Source organism: Stegodyphus dumicola, chromosome 4 (genome assembly GCF_044657685.1).
Source record: "Stegodyphus dumicola isolate Sdum_Otavi_A_Nest chromosome 4, ASM4465768v1".
Lineage (NCBI taxonomy): Eukaryota > Metazoa > Arthropoda > Arachnida > Araneae > Eresidae > Stegodyphus > Stegodyphus dumicola.
The window spans coordinates 108,429,616-108,444,890 of NC_140771.1; the positions used below are offsets into that span (position 1 = coordinate 108,429,616).

Below are 15,275 nucleotides of genomic sequence, written 5' to 3' on the forward strand. Positions count from 1 at the left end.
TACCAACAGCAAAAGGACGACAGGTTTTAGTCATCTAAAACCTTTTGAATGCAAGAAGTCACTTCACACCCCCCATTCAACCAAAACCTTCAACCACGAGCATGCTTCTTCGAATTCGAATATATGTCACGGTTCAAGGGAATTAGATCTCTACCGTAATGTGAGGGAATGGCATATCGAATCCAGCATCGTTGGTAGGTATCTTCTTCCACGCCTTGGATTCAACCTTGGATAGAGGATCATAGTGAAGAAGTCATTAATCATCAGCAATTACTACGGGTCACGGGCAAAGCTCTGCAGAAGAACTAGAATTAACAACAAATGTCCATCCAGTCAGTGCTATGAACTAGTGCCAAAGCTTCGAGATCCTACAGATAGAGAACTTTCTGATACCAACAAGTTCCTGGAACGATATGGGTGTAGTGTATTTGAAATGACCAACATCGTTGTAATGCAGTGCACGAAAATTCATCAGTCATTGATAACAGTTCGCTCAACAGCAGTCATGATTTCATTAGTAACGGAGCTAATGCATTGGTCCGATCGGCTGCATCTTCGATCGAAATTTCTCCTCTTTTGAAAATCCGGCACACATAGCAACCACGGTAGAAGAGTCTTCATCCACCACACGATCAAACTCACTTCAAATCTATATGGAATTGTAGCATGAGACTGAACGTATGTTGTTTTAATTCATTTGTATGAAAAGGAAAAGGATAAAAGAAAACGTTCAGTAAAGAGCAAAAGCGGAAAACGGAAAAAGGAAAAATGAAACGTTGGTAGACAAAAAAAAACAAAAAACAATCAAGTTTCTTTTCATTGCTTTACCGCTTTCAGAATCCGGAACTAACCTTTTGACGGACTTTTACGAAATTTTTTGATAACCTGACATTTGTGTTACAGACGAGGAAAAACTACGGAAACACATATGCAGCCGACCCATTCGTTGGCATTCAAACCAGATCAAACTGGCAATGATCGGCAGTTTAACTTACCTGGCAACTAAGGAAGGGGTCAAAAGCCGAAAAATTTAAAATCTGGAGCTTTCTTGATTTTCTAAGGTGTGCCTAAATTCTATACTGAAAGCTCAACAACAGGATATTAGAATCTTACTGCTCTAAGTAATTGTCCTGTTGGGTTGATCGAATAAATGAAGAAGGAAACGAAAATATGATGAAGCTAGTCTGTTCCCTGCGATGTGAGTCTACTTCGAATCGCCAGTATTCATGATCTTAACCACTCGGCCGCTGATGAATTCTAAACATCCTGAAGATAACTTTAAATACTATCTTTCAGTCTCTTCAAATATTTTTACGAGCGTGCTAATTGAGCGAACTGTGTAGGGAATGTTACTGCCAGTTCTACCTCTTTCAATACGAGTATTTCTTAAGTACTCTTCACTGATTTACATCTTCTTGAAGTGGTTAAGATGAAGCAAGGGAATCAAAGGAACGTGACAAAACATAAAGAGAACTGGTTAGTAAACGTCGATTGACGGTTGTTTTTGTTAAATTGCATATATTTCGAAAGCTACAGGCCCGGGTATTTAAGGTAGCCTCCTGTTGTTAGAGGACAACTGAACAAATAGTGATCATAGTACTCTCATCAGTTTTCTCCCCATAATTGGAAAAGTTAGAGAGTTGATGGACGTGAAAAATTGAAAGAAGGCCATGCCGTATAATGTACTTGTTAAGATGGTGATTAGTTTTGAGTGTAGGTAGAAATTCATATATGTATCTGTCTTGTTCACAAATTGACTATCCTACTAGTTATTCTCATCTGAGGAAATATTACAAGAGAATGCTTGCAAATATGTTATCGTTTTACACGTATTAGGTACGATTTAGGTCTCCGGATATAGATCGTTTCGACATTATCTTCTTGAGTTGCTTGTTTTGCCTCTGTATCAGTTAGTTCACTTTTTTCTTTTCCAATGTAAACTTACATCCATGAGACTACAGTCTTTATAAATGGATCCCTATGAATCAAATCTTTTATCCGTTTAGCTATTGGAGTTAGATATTTGATGTTTTTAATAAGCTAGCAATTAGGAATTTGGTCTGATTATTATTTGGAAGAAATTTTCTGAAATCGAATATGTAACAGCTTTGAAAGGTGAAACTTATTCTACTATTTCAGTATATTTAATATGAACAAATATTTTGCCTATTGTTTCTCCTTTTCGAATGATGTTACTTACTTATAATTCAAACTTTTCATTCTTCACCCGGAGAAGGCATGGATGTGATCTGTTTGTTCCTTCATAGAAAGCAACGGTGGTCCATCTATTTGGTGCCTCCATAATAAAGAGAATACCACTTCCGACTTTAGTAGTGGCCAACGCCTATAAACGGTTAGAAACCGCCATTGAGGAAAAAAATCTTTTCTTATTTTGCACAGTTTATATGCAAATGACGCATAGTGCTCATTTGAACTTAATTAAGAGATTTTTAATAGTAATAAGTATATTTATTTATCGTTTTCAATGTGTGGCTTTGGTTTCTTGTTTATTGTTCGCTACATTATATTAACAAAAATATTTACAATATTCCAAATTACAGTTTCTGTTTACATACACATTTAAAAACATTTATGAAGAAATTTAATTTATTCTTTGACCACCTTTTATTTTTTGGTTTAATTTTTTTTTGTTTTGTTTGTAATTCCTTTTTCAGCCATAGAAATACGAATATCGTCAAACCTTTACTACGAATATTATAAATACTTTTAATAAGCATTTAAATGAACCCTTCAGAATGCTGGCGTCTTGCACGACTGTCTAGTTAGCATATGTTCAGACAATTAATATTGACTTGCTGTAATATACGATACTAGCATATTACAATCTGCATCTACAATGATCTTCAGCCACTGAAACTTAACTAGGATTTCGGAAACTGCTAATTTGCATTGAGGTCTTAAATTTTGGAAGTGTATATAATTTGAATATATGAAGCCCATGTAGAATGAATGTATATGATATCTTTACCCTATTGACAACTTTGCAATGAAAAGTAACTTTGTAAGTTCCTGGACTTAGAAGAAATCCATTTATCCGTGGTAAGTTCATAAACATGTCAGATAAATTTGCGATTTAATTCAATAATGTATCATCACATTTTACTTTAGAAAATACGTAACTTATAAAACATAACAAAAATAACTGTCCATATTATGTATACGCCTTCTTTTGTTGGATTACCTCTTGAAACTCTGTTAAACCTTAAAAATGCTTTTTCTCTTCTAAACATGCAAGGATGACATTATATGCTATTTTTTTACACAGAGGAGTTTTGCCATAATGTTTGCAACGATCTTCTTAAAAATAAAGTATAAATTTTTTATTGATTATCAAGTTTGATAATAATTTATTTCTACGTTAATTTCTTAGATAACACAGGATAAAAAAATAAAATTTATCTGTTTCCATTGCAGTAAAAGAGCATTTATTTGGCTTCCGGGAAAATGATAAGCCAAATAATTATCTAGATTAAGGATTCTCAAACTTTTTCTGACATTAATCGGTTTGAAAGAAATGGTTTTCTTAATCCATCCCCTTACGTGTTTCGCAGTAATATAATATATAAGAAAATATAATACAAATAATTGCACATTAATAACTTAAAAATAACAATTAGATTAAGAATAGGAGCAAAAATTTCTAAAAAGTGGTTTATTAAGTTTTTAGAATCTTAAAATATCTTGAATCCTTCAGATAAGAATAACAGTAAATGAAGAACCTAATTAAATAAGCGATTCGCGAGAGTTCACAAAAATTGATAAAACAGCTGAAATTTTTGATATGTTTCCGGGATCTTCTTAAATAAAAGGGAGTGTAGAGGATTAGTTCAAGAGTTAGAATTGATAAACATTAGCAGTTGAACTCCAAATAAAGAAATATACCATTTTTGTCTACTATGAAGTGATACGGATCATTCAGATCGTGCGAAACAGAAGTTGTGACTTTGTATTGAATCTTGATAGTCACGGTCTTATTTAATGAGCGCTTTTACTATAAGTTAACTTATTTAATTATTTTCAGTGTTTTTAATTAAAACGTTTAATAGTTTTTTTAGGTTAGAGTTTAAAAAATTAGAAAGGCTAAAAAGGGAATTTTATGAAGATGCGTGGAGTTTGAAATTTTGAATATCCTGTTCCCAGTAAATGTTACAAAAATGTGTGATTAACAACTTTTGCCGTTACAAAATCTACTCTCTATATTGGTAATATCACATAAATAGTTATATTAACAACAGATGCCTGAGAACTCGTATATTAACCCTTGGACAGTGAAACTACCGCTGAGAGCGCGATTTGGCACCAGTTATGGATAAATGTGGCGTAATGGCACACTCATATCATCTGCGTTTCCTTTGATGTAATCCGGATTGATTTTGATAAGCCACGTTTTGTTTTTATGAAAAAGGATGTAAATTAACTTTTACAGCTGAATTTATTTATTGCACTTAAAAAAATGTTTAAATTTTAGGGCCTGATTTCTATAGAAGAACAAGCAGAATTGTATCCTAGCATCAAACAAAATGTGCATTAATAGACATGATATGGAAAATTAAATATGGCCGACAAAATAGTATTATATTAGAAAGTTTACCTGTGGGAAGTTTGCATTCATAACATTTTAAACAGAGTTTCCGATAAAACTGGAGGCCCTAACAAAAAGTACAAACCAGCACAAGCCTTTTTACGAAGTGCATAAGTCAAATGAGTCGAATCATGCTTATAAACACATATTATGTATTAAATGAAGAGGTGTTAGTTCCTTCAGAATTCCTCAGAAACGATTGGCGTAACTTTGGCATCATCTCCTCCAACTTTTACAGTTCAATCGTAGCTTTCACGGTCGATGGGATAGGATATACACTGAAGTGACAAAAATCATGGGATAGCAATATGTAAATATACAGATGGCAGTAGTATCGCGTAGAAAATGTATAAATGCGAAGTGCTTTGGCAGGGCTTTCATTTGTGTTCAAGTTATTCATGTGCAGAGGCTTTGACGTGATTATGGCCACACGACGAGAATTAACAGACTTTGAACGCGGAATGGTAGTTGGAGCTAGACGCATGGGTCATTCCATTTCGGATATCGTTAGGGAATTCAACATACCGAGATCCACAGTGTCGAGAGTGTGCCGAGAGTATCTAATTTCAGGCAAAACATCCCACCATGGACAGCGCAGTGGCCGACCACCTTCACTTAACGACCGACACCAGCGACGTCTGCGTAGAGTTGTCAATGTTCACAGACAAGCAACACTGCGTCAAATAACCGCAGAAATCAATACGGGACGTACGAGGGACGTGCGGCGAAATTTGTCTTCCTTGGGCTATGCCAGCAGATGACCGACTCGAGTGCCTTTACTGACAGCACGACATCGTCTGCAGCGACCCTCGTGGGCTCGTGAGCATATCGGTTGGTCCCTAAACGAATGGAAAACCGTGGCTTGGTCAGATGAGTCACGATTTCAGTTGGTAAGAGCTGATGGTAGGGTTCGAGTGTGCCGCAGACCCCACGAAGCCATGGACCCAACTTGTCAATAAGGCACTGTTCAAGCTGGTGGTGGTTCCATAATGGTCTGGGCTGTTTTTACATGGCATGGACTCAGACCTCTGGTGAAACTGAACCGATCATTGACTGGAAATGGATACCTTCAGCTACTTGAAGATCACTTACAGCCATTCATGGACTTTACGTACTCAAACAACGATGGGATTTTTATGGATGACAATGCACCATGTCACCGGGCCACAATTGTTCGCGATTGGTTAGAACATTCTGCACAATTTCAGCGAATGATCTGGCCACCTAGATCGCCCGACATGAATCCCATCGAACATTTATGGTACATCATCGAGAGGTGAGTTCGTGCCCAAAACCCTGCACCGTCAACACTTTCACAATTATGGACCACCATCAACACTTTCACAATTATGGACGTCTATAGAGGCAGCATGGCTCAATATTTCTGCAGGGGACTTCCAACGACTTGTTGAGTCCATGCCACGTCGAGTTGCTGCACTTCGCCGGGCAAAAGGAGGACCGACAAAATATTAGGAGGTATCCCATGACTTTTGTCACTTCAGTGTAAGTACCGATGTTCTTAAGTATCATTAATTAACTTCACTTGCTGGGGAAATCTTTAAGTAAGCTAGTATTCAAATCAAGGGAATTTAAATCTCGGGATTAGAAAAATATGGCAATCAATAATTAGTCATTTAAAACGTTGCTGGCATAGCTTCATAATAAACTTGGGCAGGTAGCATGTAAACACAGGAATATCACCTAATTCTATATACTTTGAGTAAATCAAATCGTTTGTTTATTTTATTAAAAAAATATTAATTTTATTATTAGTATAAAATATATCGAACTAAATTTACTGAAGACAGCAAATGTGCTCAGAAATGTGGTCCATAGAATACATTAATGCTAACTGATGAGTTTAAAATGAAACATTGTTCTCTCATTAAATTTGTAATGGAGTATTGTTGCATTAAACAGTAACAAGTCTCACTGTGTTGTAGCTTAAACAGTCGCACAGCAAATCATTTAGTAATGTATTTTCGCTAAACGATATCCATTAAAAATCATATGCGTGTAATAGGGACATTTTCTTAAGAGTTGTTAATTATTTAGATTTGTTATATCTTTTATGCAGCCCAAAGATGCAGAAGCAAAGTATGATCCATCATTGCCAAATTGGTTGCAGTTATATGTATTGCTACATGGCTCAGCAATGGTAACAGCATATTTACTGATGATTCTAAACCTTTCTGTAAGTATTTGGTTTTCGCTATCAAAGTAAGAAATAGCTATTTGCATCCAGTTTTAAGACTTATGACAAAGTAATGTCCACTAGATGCATTCTGAATGAGAAAACTTTTCATGAAGTGCATTTAATTTTATGTAAAAAGATTTGATAAATATTTCATTTCATTAAAACAATGTACTTTTTTTAATTTATTTTATAGTAGAACGGAAGGAAAATTTAACACTTGTGCTGAAAATAAGCTCTTAAAAAAATTACTATCGTATAATTATTTCCATGCAGTGAAATATGAGACATGAAACAATGAAAAGGGCTTTAAGAACTTTGCGAATAGTAACGCCGTTTGTGATTTCAGCTACCTTGCCATCTTTGGCTGCTGAAACAGAAATGATGGAAAAAATTATTGAACTAATTAATTCTTAATTTTAGTTTTCGTTGTTTTATTCCTTAGATTCTACTGATTTTGCTTAGTGCATCATTCTTATCCAGCTCTAGTTGTTGTTAAAAAATCTTTATGAATTAACATAAATTTTTATCAATTAACTATATCATTTATCTATGAGATGATTACGATTTTTTTCTGTGAACTCATAGAAAACATACAATAACAGCTGCAGTAGTTAAAATGTTATACATATTGCTTTCGAGTTTAGATACGCCATTTTTTCATTGTTTGAAATTAATAAAAATTTCATTGTTTCTTTAATAAAGCATGGCATAATATACTTTCAGCGATGCATTCACCTTTTTGTCAAAAGCATGTCTTAATACTATATTTCAGAGACTTTTCAGCTTAGCCGTCTCAGCTCAGTTATTTCACTTTTATTCAAAATAAAATAATGCGTGAAATTAGACTTTTGGCCATTAAAATTGATACATATGGAAAGAAAGCAAGCAGCAGAAACTTACTTTTTATGCATATACAGTATCTTGAGAACATGACATAGTTAACTTGTTCAGGAAGACTTCTCAGCTTAGCCGTTGTCGGATGGTTTGTAAATTTAGTAACGCTGAGTTAAAACTATTTTTATTACTATATTTATGAAATTATCTCGATATTTAATGAAGCTACTCAGACTAAAATACAGATGATAAAGATATTACAGCAAAACATTCATATTTATCTAAAAGTTTTAAATTTCAATCACAAAATAAGAGAATTGTAAGTAAAGTTACGCTTATAATTTTTTTTTTTTTTTTTGAAAGGATGGATCCTAAATTATAAAACTTCTTATTTATTCTTCCTGCATCGAAGTTTAGGTTTGAGAAAAAAATTTTCGTTAATTATTTTCTTTGCATTAATTAAAATTGACAGCATAGTACAGCATATTTGTAAAACTTTAGCTATTTCTCAGTTATTAACTCTTCTTACCTCATTATTTGCGTATGCCACCAGGAAATAGAAAATAAAATTTAAATACAGGAATCTCTTAAACATATCTTTCAACGTTTTATTTTGGAGATATATTTCATTATTATTTTACAGTGCTTGCTTCAGTTTACGCCTCATCCGTTGTTACTGCTGCTTCCTTATTTAATGCTCTATAAAATATTTCCAGCTGTATTCGTTTACAAATTGTTCTTCAGCAAGACAGCATTTCCTAGATAAATTCTAAATGAATTCTCTAACGACATTTTGAAAGAGCATTATTTGTTTTTGAGTAGAAGACTCAAGAAATTAGGACTGACTTCATTTCTTACGGATGTTCAGGAAGTGGGCTTGTACTATATTTTCTAATCTTCGTTTAATGTTTACGTCATCTTGTTTTTTTCAATGAGACAGCTCTCAGAATGCATCATAAATATGCTGATGTAAAGAAATACAAAATGAATTTTTCATTATCACCCTCTTTTTTATGTAGGATATTTCCCCTTTATTCAAAACAAAATAATGCGTCAAATTAGACTTTTTGCCGTTAAAATTGATGCATATGGAAGGAAAGCAAGCAGCAGAAACTTACCTTTTATGCATGTACAGTATCTTGAGAACATGACATAGTTAACTTGCAGATGGTTTGAGGAACACAGCATGCAGAATGCAATACATAGAGGTTGTATCTCTGGTCGTAACAGCGGCTGTAATCGGGCTGCATATAAGCTTAACTAAGCCTGGATGATAGATACGAGTACATCATTTCATGCGACTTCATCTCTACGATAGATATCTTCAGTCGTAATGGCTGCCAGTCTCTCGGCAACCCATGACCATATGTTCTTAGCGGGTAAGAAATCTGGAGAACGTGCTGGCCAGAGCGAAAGTCGAACATTCTCTGTATCAAGTATACAAAGTCAAAACAGCTTGGTAAACATGCGTTTGTGCATTGACCTCGGTACCTCTACACACGGATACATTTATTATAATACTATCTACAAGACCTGAATTTGTCTGAAAAGAGGATGTGGTGCCACTTCTGTGTCCAGTATCCCTATTCATCTCACCACTATAGGCGCACCTATCATTGCTTCAGAGTCTTGTAAAGCTTCAACAACGATGCCCTCCTAAAAGTCCGCGGCGCTGCAGAGGTCGTCGCATTGCCCATGAGGACACTAGTCATCCTGCACATTAGCTAGATTCTCGACTCAGTGTACGTGACGCGGCTGTACGATTCGGCAAATCATATTTGTCCGAGATAACAACATATTGTCCTCTTGGGCGTTAGTTTCTCGGGGTTACTGAGATCCTGTATGGCTGTCAGTATGGCTCTCTTGATCCATCGATTCATACGATTTCCAAATAAGAAACTATTGTGAAATTCTCCCATTTATACACATTGTACATGTTGTTATCCATACTTGCTTTGAGCACATGCGCTGAAATGTTAATTATTTGAAAATTGCAGCTCGTGTACCTTTCACGCAAATTTGACGTTTGTTGCATGCCGCCTTCTTGGTGAGCATTTTAATGGCTTTAATGGTGAGCAATTTACTATATTTTCGGTAGTTTGCTTTGATAAGGAATGCCCGGTTAAAATCGTTTTGGGAAAAAATGTATAATTAAATGATTAAGTAGTTTATAAATAAAGAAATTCTATATAAAATAGATTGAACTTCTTTTAGCTGACAGTTGTCGAACAAGTGCTATCTATTATGTGACAAAATATTTGTTGGCTATATTATGTTACTTTTATGACTTGCCCATTATTTATAGCTGTTTCTATTTTTCTTACAGATAATATCTACATATGTTGTCATCATAAGTGGTTGTTCCATTGCTTTTACTACCGTAGCTCTCGGTTGCTTATTGGATCTCAGGTAGGTAGATGTTACGTCTACACTGTTTCTTGACTTTTTCGTAAATTTTTATCCCTACTTCTTTTATAAGCACTGACTTGTTAATATCTTTTGATTCACTTCAAATGTCTTGAAGCAGGTAGCATTTGACACATATGAGGAAGTTTAAAGATGGATAAAGTTGCATATCTATTAATACTACAGTGCTAAATCAGGGGTTGCCAATGGAACCAGTACTGGTCCTCTGGAGGATATTGATGAAATTTTAAAGGAAGGTTAATGATGATTAATGGGGTGATAGCAGAATATGGACCGGCAGTCGATTGGCATAATGAAGATCCCACTGATTACTAAAAGAAATATTAATAAAATTTATATGATTGTTTACTAGTATAAAGCTTCATCATGACGTAAGGAAGAAATGAACTGGTATGAAATTGTAGTTAAAATTTTAGAATTGAAGTTTCACTAGTATTCACGAAAAAACTTTTGAATGAATGAACATACAATTATTTTGATATTTCTACTAATTGTGCTTCATATTTTAAATTTCTTAAAGTTGTACTCCGCTAGTAGTCAAGGGGTAAAGTCACTAAACACTTCGTTCACTGTTCATATAGTTCGTCCCGGTTTAAAATTCCTGTGAAAAGGCTAGCTGCATGAGCGTTTTTGTGGTTTTCTTCGTGTGTAACGTAGGTACGGGACAGTATCCCTTAGAAAATCCTCTATGGGGTCATCTCTCCTCTGAGGCAGATAGTCCTCGTGTGCTTGGCCATTACCAAATAAACCAAACCAAACCTAAAACATTTAATAATATGCCCTATAATGCAGTAGTCTGTTCCGCAGTGAAGTTAATTATACTTGTTTAAGGAAATTCAGATTTCGAAGGACACGATTTCTGTTGATTTTGATCAGTTATTGTAGATTTCGCTACTTGGAAGCCGAAATGGTATTATAATCATCCAAGAGAGCATTATGTGAATAATATGCAGTGCATTGGAAATGTTTCAGGAATGATAGAAAATCTTTATTTGTGCAACATTTACAAAGTATTACATAAATTCACCTCCAATGTAATTTCTTTGAGAAGTTACAAAGCTTTCACAATCTTCTTAAGGGTACAGTTTTGAAAGGAAATTTTTGAAATGCTGTTCAAGCTCTTCTTCTTCCTTCTGCTAAATCGTATCTGCATCTTCAAAAGAATGACATTTAAAAAATATTTTTTTGCGAAAACGAAAAAAAAAAAAAAAAAATTCGCAAAGGAAAAGATCGGGAAAATATGAAAACTGCTTCATGCTATTAGTTTATTACAAAGTTAAATATTCTTTGACGATGAAATTTTTACAAGCAGTATGGCTTGGAGCGTTGTTGCAAAGCAAATAACTTTGCCTTTCTTATTCCTGTTTTCACCCTCGGAACGAATTGTGCTAACCTTTGCATCACTTATAAGTAAAATGTTTTGCGAATAGTTTGTCCTATAATTGGGACTACTTATAAATGATGTCTTTTGAACTATAAAGAGTGATCAGCAAGCACTTAAATTGAATTTGTTATCGTCCTTTCCTTTGCAGCAGACAAAGCTATTATAGACCGGTCAATTAAAATATTATTATGAGTTTTGTATATAGTCAAACAAATTTAGTGCAACTATACGTAAAATTATAGTATCTCTTCATAATATAAAATGAAATGCCTGAAAAATGCGAAACTCCTCCAGAAAAAATAAGATTACAAGGACAAGTCTATTTAACATTGAGGTAAATATAGGGCTAGGCTGGTGATGATTTTGGCGATTAATTTTTGTCTCCAAATTTGGCGAGAAATCTCCAAATGTGTAGATGTAATTGATCCCTGTATGCAGCTGCAACCGTGACCGTTCCTTATATGCCTTCCAATATTTTCGAGAAATGGAAGGTAATGCAATGTAATATACGAGTGGGCTGCAACCCTCCTGGCCGATAATAATCGGTCTCATGGTTAATTCAGCACAATACAGATTAAAACAAAAATACAGTTAAAAACGTCAAACCAAAATTTCCAATATTGTTCTATTGCCATTTATAAAGTTCATCAACTCCTTTGCAAATCTAAATGAATAGAAGGTACTGGAATGAACTAGAATGAAAGGTAAAAGAAATGGAAGGTACTGGGAAATTCTTGGCGGCCAGCGGAAAACTATATAAGACCGCAGAGAGCATAAGTTCTTAGTTTCCTAGTTCAGAGTCGTCTTCGGAGTATCGAGAGATTTCCATGCGAGCTTCACATTTTAGATGAACTTTGCATTGCGTTATGTTTAATTTTCTTAGAATTTGAAGTATTAACTAACTATTGACTGAGTTGTATCTTACTGATAAAAGCTGCATGAGTTCTTTTGTGGAATGTTCGAGAATAAATAAATTTTTTCATGCTGTCATCGGTTCTGTGGGCATTCAATCCACAAAACCGATATATATATTACTTACACATCACAGACTACAACCTGTGACATCACAATTCGAACATAATACCTCTCATAAGAGTTTAGTATAATACGAAATTTTTTTTCACCTTTTATTTAGATGACTTTATCACCTTTTAGATGAAAGATCCTAAGACCTTTATACCTCAGTATAACGAAAAAGGGCTAACTAAAACGGACAACTGTTTTTATCTGCTGCTTTGTTTCTAGGATGTTCAGCGTTTTTCGCGTTAATGTTTTACACCAATGGAGTTGAATGTACATAAAGTCTCGTATTAAGTATCGTTTTAAATGCTAAACCTAATATTTAATTTTTGAATAATAAATAATTAGTTTCCATAGTTAATGAAACTAAACAAATTTAGCAGTCTATAAGGAAAACAAATTATCGAAGGCATTGATTTGAGTATGAAATATTTATACTTACGTTAAATCTTTTCATAAGCTGTAGGGGATGTGCTTGAAAGTGCTCCTACAAAAGTCTAGTTTTTAATTAGCGATTTTTTATTCATGTGAACAAAGTTAAAATTAAATTTATGTTATATGCAAGATTGACATTTTTAAAACAGTAAAAAGTGTAAACCAATGTACCGGCTTACAATGCGGCTGACCTTTTTTTTTTTTTTTTTTTTTTGTTTTGTTTTATTTTCAAACATATTTTATATATTAGTTGTCATGGCGTTTTTTGATATTTCTTAGTGTTGAATTTTAAATTCGACCTGTTTAAAGAGTTCTAATGCCTTTTAATATTTTTATAGTGTTTGGGGACCAATCATTGAGCTTCTCCGATGTCCTCTCTACTTCTTGGCAGAAACGATGATTCGTAAAGAGTTTCCAAGCACGTTTTACTTGCTACATGCGTCTATGTATGGATTTAGAATTTTGTTCTTCATATCATTTGTGTTTTGGATTTTTGCCTTACCATTCGTCACTAACATTAACTGGAAAAAAGCAATGAAAGGTTGAAACTAGCTTCTTCATTACGCTGAAATAAAACTGGTCGCGTTTCCAATTGTTTCATTTGACTGCTGTCATTTTAGATTTTACTACAAATTATTAGCGTTCCGTATTTTCTCGCTTACTGTGTTCATTAAATACCGTATTGCTAGCTTATCATCATCAATTACTACTTCTACTTCAATAATTGTAACCTTTCAAACTTACAAAGAGAAAATTATGCGATGTATATTGTTTCTGAGAGGAGAAGGTTTTAATTACATTAAAACATACATACGAGTATATGTACTGATGTTACTGCATTCCATATTTACAAAATAGTTGTTGCTTTCAGTACTACTCTTTTTTCCAGCATTTCTGTCAATTTATACTTCTCACGCTGCTACTATAAATCATTAGTTTCTAAATCACATGCTGGAAAAGGTTGGAGAATAAGTATGCAAGTAAATATGATAATTTAATATTGTGCTTGGATTAAGCATAATTTTTATCTTTAAATTAACCAAGAAAAAATACAGTTACTCAAGCACTAAAATGTTTGAAGGATGAAAGGCAGAGAGTTCACCTTAATACATGAAGAAACACATGTTTATTTTGAAAAGTCTTTCAGAATGTCTCATTTCTTCTTGTTTTATTAAATACTGAAATAAAACATTTGGTTAAGATACGGTTTTGTATTATTTCAACAAATTAAAAATTGTCTAGATTGCGAAATAAAAGAAATGCTTCTGAAATTGCTTCTTGCTCAATTTTTAGTGTACATCATAAAAAGAAATTCTGAAGATAGGGGATTTCTTTCATCTACTGATTTTTTAGCACACTTGCATTAGGATTTGTACTTCATGGAGGAACATATTTAATAAAACCACAAACGCAACTGAAAAAGTATACATACAACTCATTTGAAGAAACATTATAATAAAACGGTTAAAACCTTTATTTTCTCATAAATATTTAAAAAAACATTTAGCATTTTTCATTTTGTTTAAATCAAATCCTTAAATTTTTCAGAAACTATTTTATAGCATTTTATTTAAATAAATTTTAATTACAGGTATCCATCCTTCTTATAACACGATTTCGCTCTTACGCGATAAGAAATACGATAAAAAACCTTGTATAGCGAGGCAGTACGGTTTCATTTTAGCACTCAAATAAATATGCAATTTACAATATGAAGTTTCCTACTATGCCATCGTGTGTAATAACAACCTATTGATTTATACAGACAAAAATAAAAAAAATTCTGCAAATACTTACTTTCTCTCACGTCGAAATTCTTTTGAAATTGAGTTGTTTCCATCATTACATAGTATTCATCTTATGCTGCAAGTGTTCAGTTTGGCAGATTGAATAAATTACGTAATTGTGATTTTGGAAGAAACTTAAAAAAATTAGGTATGTGTTACTAACATGCTTTGACATTTTTAGGAATAATTATTGCGAAATAATATTTGAGTCCCAAACTATATCTGAAAGTGAGAAGTCAGCTTTTAAAATAAAATTTATTTCTTTGGAGATGGAAAATTTTGAATGGTTTGTTAAAATGAGAGAAAAGGAATCTCCCGCTGCAAAAATTCTAAAGTTATGAGTTATGAGTTATGAGGTTAATAGAGTTAGTTATGAGTAAGTTATGAGGCAATAGAGAGAACCATTAAAAATATTTTGCTCTCAAAAGCTTTCGAAGCACATCGCTCTATTTCATATTGGTTATTAGTCCTGTATAACACGTTTCACAAAACACTTTGTTTTCTAGGAGCCTATCTACTGTGGTAAACAAGCGATACTTGTATATGTTATTTTTAAGTAGATTATAGCTAGATATAAAACTACTATCT

At 33.6% G+C, this 15,275-nt stretch overlaps 1 protein-coding gene across 1 annotated transcript in view; it reads left to right on the top strand.

Annotated features, from left to right (window-relative positions):
* LOC118197707 (alkylglycerol monooxygenase-like) overlaps positions 1-14,692 on the top strand; it is a 94,089-nt gene extending 79,397 nt beyond the window's left edge. Inside the window, exons 9-11 of the mRNA XM_085815330.1 lie at positions 6,681-6,797; positions 9,961-10,043; positions 13,239-14,692. Of these exons, the coding sequence (XP_085671456.1) occupies positions 6,681-6,797; positions 9,961-10,043; positions 13,239-13,446 (408 nt within the window). The 3' untranslated portion in view covers positions 13,447-14,692. The remainder of the gene's footprint in view (positions 1-6,680; positions 6,798-9,960; positions 10,044-13,238) is intronic.
* The last annotated feature ends 583 nt before the right edge of the window (positions 14,693-15,275 follow it).